This window comes from Quercus lobata, chromosome 5 (genome assembly GCF_001633185.2).
Source record: "Quercus lobata isolate SW786 chromosome 5, ValleyOak3.0 Primary Assembly, whole genome shotgun sequence".
In the NCBI taxonomy this organism is placed as follows: domain Eukaryota; kingdom Viridiplantae; phylum Streptophyta; class Magnoliopsida; order Fagales; family Fagaceae; genus Quercus; species Quercus lobata.
In genome coordinates, this window is record NC_044908.1 from 35,949,162 (window position 1) to 35,973,683 (window position 24,522).

Below are 24,522 nucleotides of genomic sequence, written 5' to 3' on the forward strand. Positions count from 1 at the left end.
ATCGTCCATTGTGAAGAATTTTATGTTGAGATTTACTGCATTACCTTCACCCAGTGAATTGCTTGTACTCAGATTGGTTCAGGTAAATCGTCATTGTTAAATTCAATTTTGGGAGAAATGCACGTTCTACATGGATTAATACATTCAAGTGGATCTATAGCATATGTACCACAGGTTCAAAGCTTCTCTTTGTATTGGTTTGGCCTGTCTAAAGCTGAATCAATGTTTCTTACGTTGGCATTTGCTGTTTAAAACTGTAGGTACCATGGATTCTCTCTGGAACGGTACGTGATAATATCTTGTTCGGAAAGAATTATGATCCCAGAAGGTGTAATTCTATCAACTATAAACATTTCCCGCTTTTCCTGATACATTAATTGCAATTTTTTCCCCTTAAAAATATGTTGCTGAATCTATGATCAATAAAAGTCTTCTTATTTACAAATCTTATTTTCATGTCTTTGACAATCAGAAACCCTGAAATTGTATTTATCCATGCTGACAATTGTGGATATATATGCTTCTCTCTCCTTGAGCAGATACTCAGATACTTTACAGGCATGTGCACTGGATGTTGATATTTCGTTAATGATTGGAGGAGACATGGCTTATATTGGAGAAAAAGGAGTGAACATATCAGGTGGACAGAGAGCTCGTCTTGCTTTGGCGAGGTTATAGCATCTTCAATTTCCACTGTGGCTAGCTCCCAATTCTTATGATTTCTTTTTACCTTTCAAATTTCTTTTGGGATTCTTATCAAAATATTTCTTGGAAATTTGTGCTGTGAACAGGGCTATTTATCATGGCTCCGATATTTTTATGCTTGATGATGTCCTCAGTGCCATCGATGCTCAGGTTGCTCAGTGGATTTTATATAATGCCATTCTGGGTCCTCTTATGAAGCAATGCACTCGTGTACTTTGTACCCATAATGTGCAGGTGATTCCCTTGAAGTTCATATGGCTTTCTCATGATATCTACATGAGTTTGGATTTCATTAAGTTGATATTTTAGCCACAGGATCAGCCAATCAGGGGACTATTTTCCATGAAAGAAATTTCTCATATTGTCTTAGAACATATTGTTTATATACATATTGTTTTACTTCATAACAATGATACATATTATTAGTCAACTTTAACTCATGGAAAATTTATTTGTTAAGTTGCAACTGATTGAAGGGAGTGATTACGCGTTCAAGTCAATAATATAGAGATAATTAACTGACGTAGGATGAATTGGAGAATTTGTCTACATGTGCGTGTGGTAGGTTAAGAGTTAGGAGAATTTGTGGATCTAGGGTTTAGAATTGTTGAAGAAAGGGTTATTGGGTTGTGCTAGGAATTAAAAGATGGTTTGCTAAGTTATTTGATGCCTACTTGGTAGAAGAAAGTATGTAGGTGGTTTTAGGGTTTCGATAGGTAAAAGAAAGGCTTGATTTGGGATTTTAATGAGGAAGAAAATGATAGAAGTTTATGGTGTTTAGGGGTTGTATGAAGAACACCACAAGAAAGAGAAGAGAAAGAACCAGCATGCTTCAACACTCAAAATACTCCATATGTTTTTTTTTTTTTTGTTAATGAATATTAATATGTTTATTAATCAACTGCATCTCTTCTTTGAGTGCATTGAGCACAAACAATAAAGGACACTATTTACACCAGTAGTAATTTTTTTTGAAAGTAATAAGTTTATTGATATAAAAAAGGGGAGCACCCTAGTACACAGGGAGTGTACAAGGGGGCAGACAATCAAGAATAAAAATTACAAAAATTTAGGAAATCAAGAAAAGATAAAAATGATTGGTTCCGCAATGCAGCCAACCAATCCATTAAAGTTCTAAAGAAAAATAGCTTCAAATCTGATCTTGATCTCTCCTTATCTTCAAAGCACCTACTATTTCTCTCTCTCCAAAGACACCACAATAAGCAGTGGGGAACAATCAACCATATATACCCATTTTGATGATAACCAAATCTGCCTTGCCAACATGCTAAAAGCCCCACTACAAATTGCAGCATAATCCAGCTCACTCCAAACAATCCGAACACCATAGCCCACATATCCATTGCAATCGGACAATGAAAAAGATGATCAACCGATTCACCATTACACTTGCACATGTAGCACTAATCCAATATCCAAACCTTCCTTTTTCGTAAATTGTCAATCGTTAAGCACTTCCCCAAAGCAGCAGTCCAAACAAAGAAAGCCACTCAAGAAGGAATCTTCTGTTTCTAAATACTTTTCCAAGGAAAGCAATAGTCATTAGAGCCCATTAAGAGACTATAATAGTCTTTAACTAGGAAGCCCTTCTCTCTATCAAGTTTCCAGCACATCTTATCCTCACCAAACCCTTTCACCGAAGCACCATAAATGGTATCCATGAAACCAGCCAGTGCCTCTAATTCCCGAGCATGCACACCCCTAAAGAAACTTACATCCCAAAAAAAGGACTCCATTATCTAGCTTCATAAGCTTAGCCACACTAACCTCCTTGTCTCCACAAACTCTAAACAATTCAGGATAGTTGACTGCAAGAGAAGTCTCACCACACCAATGGTCTTGCCAAAATTGCACCCTAGACCCATCCCCAATATCACATAGAATGTGGTGAGAAAAAGAAGGCCATCCCTGACTAATATATTTCCACAAGCCAACGACATATGGACCATTAACAGGCCTAGTACACCAGCCACCCCATTCACTGCCATATTTCACCTCTAGCACTTGCCTCCAAAGGGCATCCCTCTCCATCCCAAATCTCCATAGCCACTTCCCAAGTAAAGCTTTATTAAAAAGTCTTACCTTCCTTATCCCCAAGCCACCTGAAGCAATGGGACTGCAAACAGTAGCCCATTTAACCAAATGGAATTTTGGTTCATCTTTAAAGCCACCCCATAAGAAATTTCTCTGAAGTTTCTCAATTCGGTTAGCCACAACTGCAGGAATAGGAAATAGAGATAGAAAATAAGTGGGCAAATTAGATAGAGTGCTTTAATTAAAGTGACTCTACCTCCCTTGGATAACTACAAATGTTTCTATCCTGCTAATCTCCGTTCTATCTTCTCTAGAATTGGGTTCTATATTGCCTTATCCTTGAATTTAGCTCCCAAAGGAAGACCCAAATACTTCATTGGAAGAGTACCTTTTTTACAGCCAAGGACAATCAACAATAAGTCCAAATTATCCACCATACCAATAGGAACCAACTCTGACTTACCCAAATTTATCTTTGGACTAGAGACTGCCTCAAACCAAATGAGGATCATCCGGAGAAACAGAACTTGATCCAGATCAGCACCACAAAAAATCAAAGTGTCATCCGCAAAGAGAAGATGAGACACCACCAATGATCTTCCCTCTTCACAACCCACACCAAAGCCTGACATGTGACCATCATGGACAGCTTTATCCAACATTCTCCCAAGAGCTTCCATAACCAGTACAAACAGCAGAGGGGACAATGGGTCATCTTGTCTCAACCCCCTAGAACTCTCAAAAAACCCATAAGGAGAGCCATTTATCATAATAGAGAAATGAACTGTAGATATATCCATTGCTGCCATTTAGCAGAGAACCCACTTTTTTCTAGTAACTGCATAAGAAATCCCCAATTTACATGATCAAAGGCCTTCTCAACATCCAATTTACAAAGTAGCCTAGGCAACCCAGTTTTTAATCTACTATCAAGGCATTCATTAGCAATAAGTATAGGGTCAAGAATTTGCCGGTTCCTCACAAAAGCATTTTGTGAAGCCGAAATTATATCTTCCATGATTGTGCGAAGTTTGTTGGCTAAGACCTTAGCAATGATTTTATAAACCCACCCCCCTCAACAAGACTAATGGGGAGAAAATCCTTAACATCAATTGCTTCATTTTTTTTGGGTATGAGAGTGATGAAAGTTGCATTAAACTCTTCTCAAACTGACGTTTAGCAAAAAAATGATGAAAAACAGCCATAAGATCAGTTTTGAGAATTCCCTAGCAAGCTTGGAAGAAAGCCATTGGAAACCCATCTGGTCTAGGCGATTCGTCACCATTAAGATTCTGTATGACCTCCAAAATTTCTGCCTCATCGAATGGTCTATCTAGCCAATCTGCATTATCACCAGATATCCTAGGAAATACCAAGGCTTCTGGAAACGGTCCATCAACTTGCTCCTCAAAGTATAATTTCATATAGAATCGAGTAATACAATCAGCAATCATACCTTGATCTGAAGACAAGATTCCATCAACCTTAAGACTCTTAATACCATTATTTATTCTATGGGAATTAGCCATTCTATCAGTTTGGCGATTGGGCTTTGGTTTGAAGGGAGTTGAGGCTTATCAAAGCTTTTAAAACTTTGTTCCTTGGGCTTTACATTTCGGCCCACTTCTTGGACTTTGGACCACTGAACTTTCCACACACCAACCAGCCCACGCTCCACTCTTATGCTCACATCCAATGATAAATGAGGTTCAGTGCCACTGCCAACGCTATCTTTAATCTCATGTGTGAATTTAGCCTCAGACATCGGTTTCTCTTTCTCAGCGATCAAATTGGGAGTATCATGGCTATGATTGCGCAAGTTCGATTTGTTTGTATTTTCAAAATTTGATGGCTTTCCTTTCTTGCTACCACCACCATCTTTCCAATTAGCCTCCGCCGTCACCAACAGTAATGATTTGGACTTCTCCACTATTGGTTTCAGGTCATATTGAGGCTGTTTGCTGATTAGTGTATCAGGAGCAATGGCATTCCGCAGATGCAATCCAAACCCTCGACACCCACTACCCAATTTACCTTCTGGCACCACGATAAAGCCTTTCCGACGGCCATGGACAAGTTCCGAGATCATAAAAAAACTGCTATGTGCATTGGAACCTAGTTGCAAAATAAATACTTTATCACCATCTCTGAAGGTTCGTGCAAAATTACCTGTAGTTACATTGGACATGAGATCCTCCACAATAGCTAGCAAACGCTTTGCACTCTCTTTGCCCATGAAAACTGATCGGAGCGAATCGATTTCTTTCATAAATACGTAACATATAATAAGTACCTCCCTCCTCAATAGAGAATTCAAAAGTCTTGGACTCAACAAAAAAGAAAATGGAACCTCCCATAACAACAGAGTAAAAACCTCAAATTTTTGCAAATTCACAAACAAAGGATCTAGGCAACTATGATTCTGACAGAATGAAAACCACTAGTAAAGAGACAAATCTAATAAAAACTATTTTGGACGCAAAGAAAATAAAGTCCAACATACTTAGGATTGTCGAGAAAATTCTGGACTCAACTAAACTATCAAAATACCCTTAATTCTTAGGGATGGCATAAATAACAAATTTTCCCCCGAATATAAAATTGACCATAACTTGTTAAAGGAATACTCAAATAAAAAACTGTATTAACTCTAGGACATACATAACTAGAACTTTAAAACCTCAACTTACTTCAATTGGACTTCACACGTGGACCTCATAATATAACTCTTGAATAAACAAATTTGTGAAGTAGTAACAGACTAATCTTTGATGACTGCATCACTAACCTAACTGAATGATAGTCTTAGCAATTCATTGTCCAATAATTTTAATGAATTTGTAAGAGTGAATAAGATACAAAGGTTACAAATGATATTTCCAATGAACTTTTAAATTTTGTTCAAGTTACACTGAAGTTAAAAGACTGTAGTGTACTATTAAAACTCTTACTGGTCCACGCTAGTTGAGATGCTGTACTTGTGAGACATAGACACTTTTGGTGTGCGTCAAACAAGTGTCTAGATGGTGAGAAATTTTGGCATTTGATAGGTGTTTGACTTGGACATAGCTTATTTGCATTATGTGTTCATGATATTGTTATTGATCAATGTTTTCCGAGTATTTTCTGGTTTATGGTAGTCATTGTAACGCAATGCATGACTTGACACACCATTGCAAATGGTCATAGCTAAACAGTTTAAGAATTTAGTTAACATTTTCTCTTGTGGATGAGTTTGATTTGTGTTTCTGCATTTGACAGGCAATATCTTCTGCTGATTTGGTTGTTTTGATGGAAAAAGGGCATGTGAAGTGGGTGGGAAGTTCAGCTGATTTGTCAGTTTCTTCATATTCAGCATTCTCTCCACTAAATGAATTTGATACATCTTTGCACATTCAAAGACAAGAATGCAGCATGGCTGCTAATACCGAAGGCAAACAATCTCTCCTAGAAAAAAGCACTGCTCATGTTTCAGAGGAAGCAGAAGAGATCATTGAAGTTGAGCTACGAAAAGAGGGCAGAGTTGAACTTACTGTATACAAGTAAAACCATTTCTTGTTAAATATTGTACTGCATATAGGAGATAACAATTTATTGAAAGTGCAGTTTTTAGCTAGGATGCACAGACACTGCATTTGGGGTTTTGTACCTGTATCTATGTTGTAATAGTGTCTAATTTTTCAGAAATTGCCTGTGTTGCCGTATTGTACCCGTACCTGTACCTGTGTTCATGTCCGTGTCTGTGTATCCTAGGTTTTTAGGGCTTTTCTCTTGATAAATTTCTCTCACTGAACACTTTATAAGTAAACATACATTAAGTGTATAATTTTTTTGCAGAAATTATGCAGCATTTTCTGGTTGGAGTATCACAGTTGTGATATGCTTGTCGGCAATTTTAATGCAAGCTTCTCGTAATGGAAATGATCTGTGGCTGTCATATTGGGTTGATACAACAGGAAGCAGTCAGACAGAATACTCCATCTCCTTTTATCTGGTATTCAGCTTCCCCACTTTTCCTTATAATTGCAAGCTGTCTGGCTTTCTATGTGGTCGTTTAGATTAAAAAAAAAAAAAAAAAAAAATCTTCAAGGCAATTGTTGAAATTATTAATGAAGCTAAGTTTAATTGTACATGTAAATATCAGAACTAAAACTTGAAAAGAGTTCAGGTAGAGAACTTAAAAGTAATAAATTGGACAGATTTTCTAGAAATTCATTCAAAGTAAAAGTGTATTATCTAGTGGAATATGCTAAGCTGGGTCAAGAGAGCCTCAAACTATAGTGCTTTGGCTTGTAGCAAATAGGAACATAGACCTGAATTTGAGAAATTTATGTAATTATGTATGTCCTTTTTCACTAGTTCAGCTGCACCCAGGGGGTGGAACTTGGAAGGGACAATGAAGTTGGTTATGTTATAATCTGGATACTTTTTAGTCAATATATGTACATTGCAACATAACATCTCTGCTTTCTGTTCAATATAATATATTGTTTTTGAAAAGAACATTTAAGCAACAATTCTGGGGAACTTGTGATTGGGAATGTTTGTTTTCCTGTTGTAATTGACTTATCAATTGACTGTGCAGGTTATACTTTTCATCTTTTGTATCATAAACTCCTTTCTAACGTTGGTGAGGGCATTCTCATTTGCATTTGGGGGCTTACGAGCTGCTGTTAAGGTGCATAATACACTGCTTCATAAGCTTGTCAGTGCACCTGTCCAATTTTTTGATCAGACCCCAGCTGGAAGGATATTAAACAGGTTAGAATAAACTACAGTGAAGGTGCATATTATTGTGCTTTATAAGCTTGTAAATGCACTTGTTCAATTCATTGATCAGACATCTGCTGGAAGGATACTAAACAGGTTAGAACAAAATTCAGTTAAGGCGCATAATACACTGCTTTAGAGCATTAGCATCTGGAAGTCTAAAAGAAAAGGAATTTTACATTCTAAAAATCTACATTATCTATTTTTACATACTATTTCACAACTCACCCAACATCCCATTTCTTATTTATCACATCTATTCATTTATTTACTAATTTCACTCTCTTTCTCTCTATCTCTCTTCCTCTCCATCATACTCTATCTCCTTCTTTCTCTTTGTTTAAAAGCTCACCAGTCACCAAAAAACAGCTACCACCACAACTCACCAGCCACTAAGCATAGATCCAACCCACCAGCCACCACTACAACTCTTACTTTTCATATAAAAAAATAACCACATTCTATTAAAAAAAAAAAAAATACCACATCAAAAACTACCGATAGAGGGAGACTGAGTTAAGGGAAGAGAATAAAAAGGCATTATAGGAAGAGAGAGATTCAATATAATAAGCAATTTTATTTTTTACAAACACAGCTACAGTAACTTCAAAATTTAACTTATTTGGGCTTTTACCCACCCCAATGCTAATGCTAAATGACTTTTTTTTCTTCCCTTTCTTATATTTGTAGGTTGTCTTCAGATCTTTATACAATTGATGACTCTCTTCCGTTTATTCTCAACATTCTCGTAGCCAACTTTGTTGGCTTACTGGGAATTGCTATAGTTTTGTCCTGTGTACAGGTACCTATCTAATTTGTTCACTTTGCTTTTATGCTCTTCCGAAAATCTACATTTCACTGTCTTCAGGATTGAAATGTTGTTCAATGGGTTTTATGTATATATGTAGGTCTTCTTCTTGCTTTTGCTATTGCCATTTTGGTACATCTACAGCAAGCTTCAGGTACTTCTCTATATTATTATGTAGAATTATTAATTTTTATATTGGAGTGTACATCTTGTACCCCCATTATTCGTTTCTTAAATTTTATGGAAAATTGTATAATTACTCCAATAGTTTGGGAGTGGTTTCAAATTAAACCCAAAATTTAAAAATGTTTCAATTAAAACCATAGATTATTTTTAGAGTCATTGTTAACCCTGGTAAAAAAAAAAAAAGGTCGTTGTTAACTAAAAGTAATGAAAAATAAAGTGGATTGCACTTGAGACTTAGAAGACCTGTCACATGAAAATAAAGTGGTATTTTACTCTTAAAAATAAATAAATAAAACAAGCAAATCACGTCTTCTTCATTAAATTGCATTTATCTATTAGGATTTTAAGTTATTTTGTAAGCTTTTTTGGTACCAAAATACTAAATGTCATGGATGATTTTTTTTTTTTTTTTAAACAAAAAAAGAAAAAAAAAAAGGGATCGGGCCTTAGTGCAATGACAAGTGTCTTCCATCAAAAGCGACATGTCATGGGTTCGAGTTTGGAAATTAGCCTTTTCAAAAAATATTGGGGATCTCTCCTAGATCTCGCAAAAGTAGGATCTTTGCGCATCGAGTTAGACCTTTTTTCTTGTTCATGTGTCTAATCAGGTTAGGATTACTACTTATGTGGATTTCTATTACTTTTTGCTAATAATATCTCACTAAGGGGGAAAATTGTAATGATTTAGAAAGTTCACAGCTTTAAGTGAGACTTTTTGAAGTCTAGGCGAAAATGCCTTTTTAGTCCCCACTTTTTTTTTCTTTTTTTTTTTTTTAAGATGCGGTCCCAAAAATTAAAAAAAAAAAAAAAAATCATTCTCATTTTAATTCCAATCGTCATCTCACTACGGAAATTGCCTACGTGGCAGACGGAGTGCATTGTTGACACATTAAATGCTGATGTGACTATTAAAATAATAATAAAATTTTTTATTCGGTATTTAAAAATTGCCACGTCAGCATTATAATTAAAAAAATTAAAAACAAAGAACTTCTAATTTCTTAATTTTAATTTAAATTGAAAAAAATAAGAACAATATATATATATATATATATATATATATTTTGTAAGAACATGTTCTACTCCCAGTTCATGAAGAACATGTATTTTGTAAGAACATGTTCTACTCCCAGTTCATGAAGAACATGAACTTAGTTCATCCCCAAATCATGCATACCCAGCCGGCCAACCCACTCATGATCATACTTAGCAAATTCTAACACAATCAACAACGAAGCCTCCAGTAAATCAAACCCATAAACCTAGCAACCAAACCAATCTTCGAAACCTATAAACTCGGAAATTGATGTGCATGGGTTGGGTTAAGGGGTTTTTTCAACCCAACTCAACCCATCACAGGAGTCCAACCCAACCCAACCCAACTCATGTGGACTGGGTTGGACAGTTTTTTTTTTTTTTTAATTACTATTATTTTTATTAAATTGAACATTAGAAATTTAGAATAACACCGTCACAAATAAAAGCAAATTTATAACCAAATAATCCTTGGCATAACACACCAACACAAACTATGTGAGTAGAACTTAGGGTTTGGGTTTTATTTAGGAGAAGGGGAAAAAAGTAAATAACAAAATTGTTTAGTATATTTTTAAATATATTTTTTAAATTTTAAATATATATTAAATATAGGTGGGTCAGATCAGGTTAGGTAGATTGTAAATCTTATGACCGAAATCCAACCCAACATATTGTAAAAAAAAACTTACAACCAAACCCATCCCACCAACCCCTACAAACTGACCCTACCTAGCTGGTTGGATTGGATTGAATTGGGTTGGTTTTGGCGGGTTGGTTGCACACTCCTATTGGAAATTTTCTTGGGAAACAAACATACAAAAAACCCAGAAAATTTAGCTTAAAAACAACATTATAGGCAAAATCATAAATCCCAAAACCCCCATTTTCTCAAACCCAAGAAAAATCATTTCTTAAATTTATAGATTAAAAAAAAAAGCGGATAAAAAACAAATTCCAGCCTTTGTTTGGTTGCCAAGAAAATGAAAGAAAAAAAATTTAGACAGCACCATTGAAGTCTATCTCATCTAAACCAAACTCCAATCAAATTCAAATAAAAAAATTTATCCAAACCCACTTAGTTACGTACACATCTACAAATGGTTACATACACATCTACATATACAAAACACGCGACACAGATCTGCATACCAAGAAATCAACATATGCCAACCAAAATTAAACCCATAAATTCGAACCCAAGCTGATCCACTGCCACACAAACAGCCACACCAGATTTGTGGTGGCCTTTCCTCCTCTCTTTGCGGCCGCCACACTTTCTTCTTGCTTGTGCCCACCTAGGGTTTGGGTTTGAGAGGGCAAGGTAGAGAAGGTGAGATTGGGCTTAGTGAGGGAGGAAAAGAGAGTGTTGAGAGAGAGAGTTTAAGCCGAGAGAGAGTTTGAGAATTTACATGAGAGTTTGAGAGTTTAAGTCGAGTGGGTTCGGTTTGTGTGGGTTTATTTTTGTGTTTGTTTTCTGAGAAAAAGGAAAAAAGAAAATGCCAAATAAAAGAAATTCTCTTATTGTGTTTGTGTTTAAATCTGGGTTTGTGTTCTTATGTATTCTTATTTATTTATTTTTTTTATTTTGTTAAAATTGAGAAATTTATTTTTTAAATTATATGCTGACCTAGATGCTTAAATAAAAAAATTTAATATTATATTAATAGCCACTTCAGCATTTAGTGTGTCTAAGTGCACTTCGTTTGCCACGTAGACAATTTTGTTAGTGAGATTATGGTAGGGACTAAAATGAGAATGATTTTTTGATTTTAGGGACTGCATTTAGGAAAAAAAAAAGTGGGGACCAAAATGGAAATCGGCCCAAAATGTAGGCTGATTTCCAGCAGGAATTATGCAATTTACCCAAATTTTTATAAAATTGTGTAGAGTACATTGCCTCCACAAAATCTGAAATTTTGAATGTTTGATAAACATTTAAAGCTTTTCACATGGTATCCAACAAGTTTTATATATTTGTCATTTTAATCCTGTGAGTTTATTATTATTATTATTTTATTTTTTATTTTTAAACCCACAACCTTACCCATGACCTTGCTGCTACAAGAGGAGGTGTCATTTGAGGTAGAGTTTGTTGGCTTAATCCCTTGTGATCTTTTTACCACCAAGTATTACTTATGAGGATTTGGTGGGGAACCCTAAAAACAGGACTAGGAGAAAAAAAGAAAAAAAATATTATTTACATCAGTGATTGTAAATTCTTACAAGCTTTGTAGGGAATATATATTTGGGACTACGTAGGATAAATGATAAAAACATTGAAACCAGCATGTTTTCTAATGGGCGTAGAAGTATATTATAGCCCACTAATATTAATAGATGTTGCACTTCACTTTGTAATTCTGATTTACTAGAAGGTTTTCAATATACGAGATTATGACTATAGGAGATGCATTCTAATGTTGCTTTCTTACGTAAGCATATTGGTTGCTGCTGCACAGTTGAGTTATTGAGAATGAGAATTAGATGTAGCATACTTGAATCCATAGGAATTGATATATCAGTGGCTGGAATATTGATCTACTTGTATAGCTTGTTAAATTTAAATAATAGGAAAAGAATTGTATGTTTTGTGATGGTTGAATTTTATGATATTATTATTGGCCATACATATCAAAAAACGACATTAGCATTGGCCATCCGTACAAGGAAAGATTAAAACTTAGACTAATGATTTGTCTGCTTAGTAGAAATTCTTCAGTTCTTCTACAGGTCAACATCACGAGAACTGCGGAGGCTGGACAGTGTTTCTCGTTCTCCTATATATGCATCCTTCACAGAGACACTCGATGGGTCATCAACTATAAGGGCATTCAAGTCAGAGGTAGATATTTATATATTTTTTTCAAATTGTATATCTAATGACATCATGTAGTGAACAGTCACTAGGACGGAAAAATAATCAGGAGAGAGAGAGAGAGAGAGAATACTGAAAGGGGAGAAAAAAAAACTAGAAAGGTTTATGACTTAATTGTTTTGTCCCTTCGCTGAATCACTGTAGTTTGTTTATATTAGCCTGATATGACACAATTACAAGAATATCCTTAAGCTAATATAAGAATAACAAGCCAATTATAAAGTAACCACTAATGCTAACAATTATAAAAATGCCAAGAGTACTAAATGGTTTTTTTATTCCTTTTTTCTTATTCTTCTTAGTAAAGCAGATAATGGCCCTGTATTTTATTAATTTATTATGCAAATCTTGTTTTCAAATTTATTCATATGGATTATTGATGAGTGATTCTTTATGATGATCACAATTAATTGAATTTCAAAACCAATCAATGCTGGTTTTTGGACAGGACTTTTTCTTGGCCACTTTCACTCAGCATGTATTGATGTATCAGCAAACTTCATACTCAGAATTAACCGCAAGTTTGTGGCTTTCCCTGCGCCTTCAGGTATATCATAAGATTTTGAAATGACTTCATTTATTTTTTTTATATAAATAACATAATTTATGGGAGGAAAAAAAAAAGCAATGTATACAGGACGTATACTAGAGACCAACATAATCATGGTGTAGAGTACAATGATCAATGAAATCTACAAGAGAAGAAAAAGAATAAAAACCCAATGAATGCAGCCAAGAAAATAGAGAAGTAAGAAAAAACATCTTCAGTTCTGGATATTACTTTCTCCATGAAACCCTCAGCCTTGAGCCACATGTTTTCAAATCTGAAAGGACGGTAGCTTCTTTGGAAACTACCACAATCCAAGAGAATTGGAAAGTGGTCAGACATAAGGTTGGGCAGCCTTCATTGATAAACATTGGGCAATTGAACCTCCCAATCTGTTGAGAACGAAAGCGGTTAATTCTAGATCTTGAGACCTGTGCAGGGGTATTCTAGGAAGCATGGATACTTCATTTAGGGTGCCGTACTTGTGTCGTGTTCTTGTCATACCGGTGTAGTACCGGCTATTTCATGTTATAAGTTTTTAGAAATTACTTGTGTCACTGTGTCGTATCGTGTCTATGTCCATGCATCCTAGGGGGTATTAGACCAAGTGAAAGAGTCTCCTTCCAAAGGTAAATCAATTAGACCATGAGCTAAGATGAAATCAGAAAAATCAAACATAGCTTGAGAATAATTCTCAGTTCCCAGTGGTTCCGTAGGAAAGAAAATCACATTGAAATCACCTCCAACACACCATGATACGTTCCACCAACTAATTAATCCAGACATTTCCTCCCAAAGAAACCTCCTATCCCTATATGTATTAGGCCCATAAATCCATAAATGCCCATTTGAATTGATTCACCATTTTTTAATCTACAAGATATTTGAAAATTGACCCACAGCTTCCTCCATCTTATCCACTACCCTTCTATCTCACATCAAAGGAATACCCCCTGGTAGAATAAGGTCAAAATCTTATTTACTCTGAATCTGTATTCATTAGAGACTTCATCCATAAACTGAAGCTTTTTGTCCTATATAATACTCCCTCTGTCCCATGGCAGTTTTTCTCTTTCAGAAAGTCAATAATTATGGAGATTGTAATAAATGCTTTAAGACTGGCTTCTCCTGCTTTATCTTTTGAATACCTGCCATAGCTGTAACTTAAGAATGGCTGGAGGAATAATTAGAGAGAAATATATGCTTTTTGTGTAAGAGTAGGATCTTCTAGAGTTCCTAGGATAATTCAACCATAGAGCTCATAAATTGTAAACATTCATTGTTAAATGCGTGGTTTAGACCTTGTCTAGACGTTGGCATTTAAGCAAACATTAATCGATACTATTTTGGTACTTACTTAAGTTATTGATGATGTGGTAAAATCTAACCCACTTATTTAATGAAGAACGGTTAGGATTTTAAAAAGTCTATGGTGGAATTAAGAATTCTAGAGGATCTCAATCATGTGGTGTAGAATGATAGTTATAACTTGCGATTGACTTTTCAAAAAACATGAGACAATTAAAATAGAAAAGGAAAATTTTCATGCAATGTTGCTTGGTGGTGGGATAATAGACTAATATGTGACCGGTCATCTTCTTCCAGTTGTTAGCAGCATCTATCATCTCATTTGTTGCCCTGATGGCTGTTATTGGATCTCATCGTGGTTTACCAATTAGTTTTGGCACCCCAGGACTGGTATGTTCTTCTGCCCCTCATAATTCTTCAACTTGTCCTTTTACAATTCAATTCCTTGTACCTATAATATTCTGTTTTATTATTATTTTATTTTTAGAGCCTATAATTATTAGTGTTGTACTGGAATTATTTCCATACGTTGTGAGGCCACAAAGAATTGAAAATGCTATGTTCTTTTACAGGTAGGATTGGCTCTCTCCTATGCAGCTCCACTTGTGTCTTTGTTGGGGAGCTTTTTAACAAGTTTTACTGAAACAGAGAAGGAAATGGTTTCTGTTGAAAGAGCTCTTGAGGTACTAGGGTAGATCTCCTTTATTAGATACTTTCTTTCTGACAACTTACGTTTGATTGTATTCTGTAGTATATGGACATTCCTCAAGAGGAATTGCATGGATGCCAAACCTTAAATCCAGATTGGCCACATCAAGGAGTAATTGAATTTCACAATGTTACATTGAGATACTTGCCATCTCTTCCGGCTGCACTTTGTGATATTAATTTTACAGTTGGGGAGGGGATGCAGGTCAGAATCATATACCCAACTAGATCTTGATGATTTAATTTTATGCAGGATTTGGATTTAGTAACTAATTTCAGTTAAAAAGCGCAAATCCTTTTACTAAAATTATTCTTACCAAGATGTTATACTTTTCCTTTGATCTTTTTTCAGGTTGGAATCATTGGAAGAACAGGTGCTGGAAAATCTAGTGTCTTGAATGCCCTTTTCCGTCTTACCCCAATATGTACAGGATATATTTTGGTGGATGGGATAAACATAGCTGATGTTCCTGTTAGAGAACTCCGTACACATTTTTCTGTTGTGCCTCAGAGTCCATTCTTATTTGAAGGTTCAGTGAGGTAATCTGGAAAAATGTTACCATACCTTTCATTCAATTTTGTTGATCATTTGTTTGTTTGATTTAGTTCCTTGGATGTTGTTCTCTGTTTCAGATATATTTATATTTATTGGAGAAAAATGCAAAAAAAAAAAAAAAAAAAACCCTGAAATTTTGGTCAAATGAAATAAACCTTGTCCTTTTAGTTTGCAATTTGAAACTTCTGAATTTCATTAATGGTTCAAATCAATCCTTCTGCTACCACCCTGTTAATGTAACGGACGGTTTGCATGTGATAGCATGTTAATTAAAATTTAACTGAAAAAATTGTTTTAAAACTCATGAATTTTTTTTCCTCTCTCCCTCTCTTTTTGTCCCACCGCCATACAACCACACCCAAACCAGCAATTCCAGCCTGCAGCCAAATCCTCCTCAACTATAAGACCCACAAAACCCACAAATCAAACTAGCAAACCTGAAAACTCCAAATCAAACCCTTACATCATCAAATCTGCTTTTCACAGTCCTCAGCCATCCCGAGAAAACTTCAAAGCCCCCAACACAACCATGGTGAACAAGAACCACTGAAAGATCACATTAATGTAGCTTGACTCTGTTTCAGTTGAAAATATCAGGATTTTCTTCAGCTTTGTTGCTCAATATTCCCATGAATTGTAATTGTTTTTCCATCTATTTTTCTGAACCTTGGCAAGTAGTTTTGTAGTAAACATGGCTACTTATTGTGTCACACCATCCCCATCACTATAATTGAATGAGTCCACTGTTTGCGCCAGATTTATGGGTTCTGTGGGTTTTATGGTAGATGGCAATTTGGCTGGGAGTTGGTGGTTATGGTGCGCTTGTGTGGTGGCGGGGGGAATGAGAGGGAAAGAGGAGAAAGATAAGGGAGAGGGATTAAAGGGGAATTTTTATTTAATGAGTTTAAAAACAACTTGAAAAAAAAAACAAATTTTAAAATAGTTTTTTATTAGATTTTTGTTGCATGCTATGTTCGCACATAGCATTTTCCATGTGATGGTAATGGAGTACTAATAGTAACAGAAATGTCATTTTGTACAAGAGTCTGAATTTGGTAAGGATGGGTTGTAAAACCCATGTTTTACACCATTTAATAAGAGATTGTCATATCAACATTTTACATAAAATTCAATCTATCCTACTACACTTAATAACATCTCAATAAACTCCCAATTTGGTTAGATTTATATGAGTATTAGAATTAATTGGGTGTGGTTGTGCTTATTTTTAAATATATGATAAGATGATGTGGCAAGTTGAGATTGGAGGGATAAAATATGGGTTTTACACCAAATCCTTACAAAATTTAACCTCTTTGTACAATTATCGAAGTTCAGAGGTTTTTAGTTTCAAATGTTCAATGGTTTCTAATTTCAAATTAAAAGGTTTGGGGTCTATTTGATTTTGACCAAATATTAAGGGGATGTTTTTACATTTTTCCCTATTATTTATGTTGTGGTTTCATTATCATTTGATAATAGCAACCATTGTTTTCTTGCGAATTTCTAGGGATAATCTAGATCCATTCCGGGTAAGCAATGACTTCAAAATTTGGGAGGTTCTGGAGAAATGCCATGTCAAGGATGATGTAGAAGCAGCTGGTGGGCTAGATATTCATGTAAAGGGAGCTGGGACATCATTTTCTGTTGGGCAGCGGCAGCTACTTTGCCTTGCACGAGCACTTCTCAAGTCTACAAAGGTCATATTTTTTTGATGAACAATGTTAGGGCGTCAACTATTTACACAACTTTTGTCACAGCTCGTCACATGGTGAGTTGTGAGTGGTGGAAGTGTGGACCCACCACTTTCTCCACCACTCACAACTCACCATTTGGTGAGTTGTGGCAAAAGTGGTGAACTTTGTTGTGGTCCTAGCATTTTTCTTTTCTGATTGGCTATGCCAAGTCTTTCTTGATAGTATACCCCATTCCTGTATGATTTAAAATAATATTGAGAACTAAATTTGGTTTCCATGTCTCCTAGATGGCTGTCCCCAGCCTGGAAAAATGATAGCTTCAATTCAATTGCTAATTCCAGAGTTTTTGGTTATTTCCTTTTTTCTTTTTCTTTTTTGATGCATTCATTTGCAATAATTCTGTGTACTTGAGGGTCATGTTAAACGTAATTGAGTTTTCTTCATTAGTGCTTCCTTATCAAATCTTTTGGTTCCTACCTCCCCCATCTGGTGTAGTAAAAACCAAGTCAGAAATCCGAGCTTCTTGAGCTAGGACACTAGCAAACAACTTTGGATACAAATCTTTCAAAGAAACAGGACCGCTCCAAGAGTTGTACCAGAACCGAATGCGATTACCCTCTTCTGCCACATACACCACATGACCAAAGAAACTCTCTGCACCTTTCCTAATGTTCTTCCACATCCCATAGCCATGAGACCCTCTACAACTCTAGTGCACCAACCTCCACTAGCCTCTCCATATGGGTGACTTCATTCCCAAAACACCATAGCCACTTCCCAAGCAAAGCTTGGTTAAACAGCCCAAACCTTCGGATTCCCAAACCACCTACCTCCACTAGCCAAACAACCTTTTCCCAAACAACAAGCGGATATCTAAAAACTTCAGTAGATCTCCCCCAAAGGAAATTCCTCTGAATCCTCTCTAATCTGTCCGCCACATGTTATTGAATAGTAAACAAAGAAAAATAATAAGTGGGAAGGCTTGATAGAGTGCTTTTCAATAAAGTAAGCACTTCAATAAAGTAAGCCTACTGCCTTTTGACAAAAATGACTGCTTCTAACCTGAGATCTTTTTCTCCATCTTTTCTATAATAGGGTTCCAAATAGGCATACCCAAGTAAGTCATGGGCAAACAACCAACCTTACAACATAAAATATGAGCCAGAGCATCCAAATTTCCAACCTCACCAACTAGCACAATCTCACTCTTACCAAAATTTACTTTCAAGCCTGTGATAGCTTCAAAGAAAATCAACACCATCCGAATATATAATAATTGCTCTCAAGGATGCCTCACAAAAAAGTATAGTTAGCAAACAAAAGATGAGAAATAAGCAAACCTCCTCGCTCATTAGGTCTTGCTTGGAAACCACTAATAAAACTCCCTCTTTTGTCCTCTTTTGTAGCTTACTTAGCACCTCCATCACCAATTGGAAAAGGAGTGGAGATAAAGGGTCCCTTTGATGAAGACTGTGAGAATTGCCAAAAAAACAGCTGGAGTCCCATTAATAAGCACTAAAAAATGTATTATAGAAATACACGCCTTCATCCATTGCCCCCACTTCTCCCCAAAACCCATCCTCTCCATAAGGTAAAACAAAGCACTCCAATTCACATGATCCTAAGCCTTCTCAATATCCAACTTGATAATCAAACCTGGGATACCACTTTTCAATTTACTATCCAAGCATTCGTTTGCGATGAGAACAGAGTCAAGAATCTGTCTTCCCCCAACAAAGGAATTCTAGGAGTTGGATATAAGTTTATCCAACACATCATAGTTTATGAGCCAACACCATTGACAAACGTTTGTACAAATTGCCCACAAGGCTAATAGGACGAAAGTCTTTAATATTAAATGCATTGATCTTCTTGGGTATTAAACATAGAAAGGTGGCATTGAGAGATTTCTCAAAGATGCATTGTCTGTGAAAGTCTGCAAAGAAAGCTATAACATTTCTCTCAAGCACACACCAACACTTTTGAAAGAAAGCCATGGTAAAGCCATCAAGACTAGGAGCCTTATCACCCTCAGCGTCTCGAAGAGCTGCAATGATATCCTTCTTTTCAAACTCCCTTTCTAGTGAAAGTTGATCGGAATCATCCAAACTAGCAAACTTTAACCCATCAACAGTGGGCCTCCAAGATTCAAACTCCTAATATAAATTCTTATAAAAACTCACCACTTGATCTTGAATATCTTACTTAACCTCAAACATAATGCCCTTAACCTCCACACCCCTTATAGTATTAGTGCTCATCTATGAAAAAACCCTGTATTATGATCCCCACTTTTAAAAACAGACCCTTCGATTTCTACCTCCATGAAATCTCCTCCAAGGAAGCTAAATATGCGATATCGGCCTTGACCTCAGTTCTTCTTGTTCTATTTACCGGAGACAAACCTTGCATCACTTCTCTTGAATCTAGAACCAGAAGCTTAGACAACAAACATTTTTTCCTAAAAGAAACGTCCCCAAAAACATGTTTATTCCAATGTTTTAAGTCTCCTTTAAGAGCCTTGAATATACAGGCTAGAACATAACTAGGAGGCCCCACAAAATGATATCCATTCCACCAACACTGAACTCGATCCACAAAACCCTCCACTTTAAGCTACATATTTTCAATTTTAAAGGAACTCTTCCCCCTCAACATACCACCTGCTTCCACAAGAAGAGGACAATGATTTGATACCACACGAGGGAGAGGCCTTTGGGTAAAGATCCAAGGTGATCCTCCCAGTCAGCTGACACCAAAACTCTATCAATTCTAAACATAGAAGGATTCTCAAAGTCTCAAAACCATATAAACTCACCCCCACCAAAGGTAGATCAACCAAAAAATTCCTCTCAATAAAGTTCAAGAATTTGAACATGGCTGGACTAAAAGAAATACAACCAAGTCACTCTACTTTATACCTGATGATGTTGAAATCACCAAAGCCACACCAAGCCGAACTCCACCTCGCTCTCACTTTATCAAGTTCTGCCCATAAAGCGTTCCTAAGTCCAGCAACAGTTGGACCATACACTAGTTCAAATCTAAACAAACCCATCTGATACACCCCTTAACAAGATAGAAACAGAAAAACTACCAATCATGTAATCAATTTTCTCATACACCCTTTTATCCCAATTCAAGAGAACTCCCCCTGTTTTGTGAATAGCATCCAAAGCTACCCAATCTACCAAAGGGCTACCCCAAAAACTTTTCATAACAGAAGAATTGGTATAGTCCAATTTAGTTTCATGAAAACACACGACATCACACTTCCACTCCTTGAGTAAATTCTTCACAGTATCCCTTTTATGAGGATTGTTTAATCCTCTCACATTCCAAGATAAGAGTTTCAAGTTCATGGACAACGATCTGAGCCCATCCCAATGGAATTCACATTCCTTTGGTTTGTCTACCAGATTGCTCATCATAATTAATAGTAGAAACTAAATTCCTTAATTCCCTTATACCTTTTTTATTTGAAGAAAAAGTACAACAAAGACTACCTGCAGCAGCATGTCTTTCCCACACTTTCTCAAGTTGTTTAAAGAAAGAAATACGCTGCCTCTCTCTGGTATCAATAGAAAAACCCACGAATTTATCAATGCTCTTAATCATCCTTCTCACGTAAACTGAAGCTTCCAAGTCATACCCCGCAAAAGAGTCAGCCTCCTCTGTTATTAAATCCAGACCCCCATTAGGATCCCATTGAACCCATGAAATTGTCCCAATATGAGCTTTTAGAAGGTTCTATTTCTCCAAGCATTTAAAAAACACCGGGTAGGGCCTGTTGGGTTTTGGCCCGTTGCTCATGTTGGTCTTGATTAACAGTAGGCCCAAGCCCAGTGGTTTAAAGACTTGGCCATTCTTTGCATTTTTGGGTTGGACAAAATTGGCCCAACTAACCATACGTCGGCCTACTCCTTCTAAAGGTGTAGAAGTTTTTAAAGAAAAATGGGCCTAGGTCCATTTAACAAATGTTACATGCATGGGGCGCCCAGATTTGAAGTGAGTTGGAAAATTTTATTTTTGAATAAAATCAAATCCCTCAAATCTTTCCTTCTGATTTATATTGCCAAAAAGATTTGGAAACTGCTTCTCCAAACATAAATCACTTCCTGATTTCACATGCCTATTAAATTCTTCCCAAACTTGATTCCTTGGATTGCATGTAGATTTTCCAAACCCACCACCACCAGCAGTTACCTCCTTCCCTGGCCTAGAAGCTGATTTTCTCAAGAAAAAAATCTCGTAAATTCACTTCAAGAAAAGTCAGCCTCCCTTATTAAATCTCTCTGGGACATGCACACAACCACATCTTGCCCAATTATGATACTCTGATATTTCCACCAAAATACCACCTGTGTTCGACCTACTTGAAAACTCCAAGATTTTATAAGTCTAATAAAACCGTTTGAAAAATGTTGCTTGCTAAAATCCCAACGACATAGAACCATGATGCTTGCCTCATTTTTCACTGATGGAATATGAATCCATACGACTCCCATCAAAAGCCAAGAAGAATGCCTTTGAGTCATTGCAAAAAGATGCAGAGTTCTGCGATGCAGAGTTCTGCACTGTCCCCCCCTGTTTTAGGAGAAGGCTTAGCTTGTGTAGAATGGGGATTGGGAAGAGCTTTTGGTGGATGCTGTAACAAAGAAGGTTTGGGGTTCAAATCTTATAAGGGTAGGGAGGGTTGGGCCGGTGTATAGTGAGGTATGTACTGACCAAACTGACTTGGCCAGTAGAAAGGTTGTTGGAGAGGGATAGGATGAGGAGGGAAGAAATATTGTGGGGTGGGGAGAAAATTTGGGGGAGCATAGGAAGGGAAGGCTTGTGCATTTGGACAAGGTGGTGCTAGAGGATGTTGTGGGAAAGAAGGGAATGATGGTGATGGGAATTGTATTGGGAACCACAGGAAGAGTTTGTGGTGGAGGGGGAAGGGTGGGAGCACTCATATTGCTTAATCATGGTGCTTATGCATGTGTGTGTGTGTCTTTATATTTTTGTTGGATGAGGAGAATAATATGTAGAGAAATACTGACAATATTAAGATTTACAGGTACTGTGTTTGGACGAGTGCACAGCTAGTGTTGACACTCAAACCGCTTCAGTAATACAAAATGCCATATCTACTGAATGCAGAGGCATGACAGTGATCACAATTGCTCACCGCATTTCCATGGTATTGAACATGGACAACATCCTGATTCTTGACCGTGGGATCCTGGTATACTCATTTTGTTCTATCTCTGTATTTGTCAGTGTACTCTGTATGTTTGTTTTTTATTTATTTATTGTCAGATTCATTTGTTTTCTACCCAGCAACTCTATTTGTAATGCTAGAATTTAGGTAACATTATCTTGTGGAGTCAACTATGATAGCAGCTTATGAATGATGAGACTAGGTTCAACTAAGAACTCAACTGGACACATAATATTTCCTTTCTACTTCTGGGTTGAAACTACAAATTTATTGGATTTAATGAACCAAATTTTTTGATTGCACTCAAAGAAGACAGTTGGTTTTCATATTCCCTTACTAAAATCGAGGAAGATATGAAGAAAGTAGGCTCTCTTTTTAACAACTTTTATTAGTTCTTTGATGACTCAATTTGCTGTCTTATAGGGATGCATCAGGGGAGATTAGATAAAACTAGCTTTGGTATCTCTGACCAACTGGTATATAGACATTATATCTCCCTGAAATCAAGTACAAAACTTGCTTAGTGAGGATTAGGTCACAGGTTTACTGCGATAGTTTTTCTATCTATTTATTAATTTTCTTGGTTAATGTTGTTGGAATTCTTACCTAATCATTGTTAATTAAATTTTTTGTTAATAAAAAATATTTACACTACATTATGTAGAAATATCCAAAGTAGATTAATCATTTATCAATGAAATCTTCTATTAAGAAGTTTCAGTACAGATATTAGGTATCTGGATTTAAAATACATCTAAAAAATTGGTAAACAAATTTGTGTGTACTATGCCTTAATATCAAAGTTAGTAACCTTGCCAAGAGCCTTGTGGCTCAGTGGCAGCTTGACTTATATCTCTACTGCCCTCTTCAACCAAATTGGTGATCAAATTTACGGACCTGTCTCTTTATTCTTCCCCACAATCGAGAGTCGATATATAGTTTCAGTATGTACTTTACAAATCTTTTATGAATTTGATTATATCCTTAAAATGCCATCTAGTGTTTTAGCTAATTATTAGTCTTTGGTTATATATTTCTTTTTTGACTTTGTATTTCATTAACCTACTAAAATCTTGTTCCCTGCCCTCACATAGGTTGAACAGGGTAACCCACAGGTTCTCCTACAAGATAAGTTCTCGAGATTTTCGGGTTTTGCTAAGGCTTCTACCATGTGAATACTCAACAAGTGCTATCGAACTCAAGTGCTGACAACATGCACTGTGATATTTTAGTTTATAATACGGATCAAATTTGTATTGTAAATTGGTTCAAAATCGTTAATGGAATTGGGTCCCTTATCATTTGCAACGAGGAAAAGACAACATTGGTTTGAAAGTGATCACTTACCAATTACGACCATAGTAGTCACCTGAGAATTCTAGTGAATTTGTGCATAAATTTTAAGTGTTGTTTTCAGCTAGTCTGCTTATTGTGTAAGTCAAGACCTGAAACAATGTTAACTTGTTGACAATCTTACTAAATGCCTACAACCCTACAACATGCTAAATCGTTATTTGAGCATTAGCATTGGGGGTGTAAAACCTCGCGTTGCTATTTTAGCAACCCGTCCGCTCAAATTGAACTTCACCCGGGTGTGGGTTGCTAAAAAATTTTAGCAATCATGAATAGTAAGAGCACTAGCATTTGGGGATGCCAAAAAAAAAAAAAAAAAAAATCTTGTTTTGCATCTTCAAACATCACTTTATCTATTTTACCAACTCATTTTACAATTCACTTTACATCTCAGTTTTTATTTTTATATACAACCCAATAAAATAATAAAAAGAACTCTTCTCCCACTCTTTTTCTCTTCACACACAATCACAAGATTAAATTTTTTTTTTCTTTACAACCTATGTACATTGAGGTTGCCCTTCTCAAAAAAAAAAAAAAGGTTAGGTTGCACATATGCAATCTTAGAGCACTAGCATTGGGGGTGTAAACACTCCCCATCCCCAATTGCTATTTTACAACCTAAGATGGTCAAAACCCACTCCATCCGGGTTTGTATACTTAAAAAAAATTGCAACATATGAATAGTAAGATTGCATATATGCAACCTT

At 36.1% G+C, this 24,522-nt stretch overlaps 1 protein-coding gene across 4 annotated transcripts in view; it reads left to right on the top strand.

Annotated features, from left to right (window-relative positions):
• LOC115991804 (ABC transporter C family member 13) overlaps positions 1-23,977 on the top strand; it is a 65,740-nt gene extending 41,763 nt beyond the window's left edge. For 2 of the 4 annotated variants that reach the window (XM_031115734.1, XM_031115735.1), the window contains exons 19-37: positions 73-174; positions 261-328; positions 540-671; positions 792-939; positions 6,022-6,302; positions 6,445-6,513; positions 6,598-6,754; positions 7,346-7,521; positions 8,221-8,332; positions 8,439-8,492; positions 12,282-12,404; positions 12,886-12,984; positions 14,590-14,682; positions 14,865-14,975; positions 15,044-15,205; positions 15,353-15,540; positions 17,067-17,256; positions 22,316-22,483; positions 23,554-23,977. In XM_031115734.1, coding sequence (XP_030971594.1) covers positions 73-174; positions 261-328; positions 540-671; positions 792-939; positions 6,022-6,302; positions 6,445-6,513; positions 6,598-6,754; positions 7,346-7,521; positions 8,221-8,332; positions 8,439-8,492; positions 12,282-12,404; positions 12,886-12,984; positions 14,590-14,682; positions 14,865-14,975; positions 15,044-15,205; positions 15,353-15,540; positions 17,067-17,256; positions 22,316-22,483; positions 23,554-23,634 — 2,514 coding nt within the window. In that variant the 3' untranslated portion in view covers positions 23,635-23,977. The remainder of the gene's footprint in view (positions 1-72; positions 175-260; positions 329-539; positions 672-791; positions 940-6,021; positions 6,303-6,444; positions 6,514-6,597; positions 6,755-7,345; positions 7,522-8,220; positions 8,333-8,438; positions 8,493-12,281; positions 12,405-12,885; positions 12,985-14,589; positions 14,683-14,864; positions 14,976-15,043; positions 15,206-15,352; positions 15,541-17,066; positions 17,257-22,315; positions 22,484-23,553) is intronic. The other 2 variants (XM_031115736.1, XM_031115737.1) reach the window with 1 other exon arrangement.
• Positions 23,978-24,522: the final 545 nt, after the last annotated feature.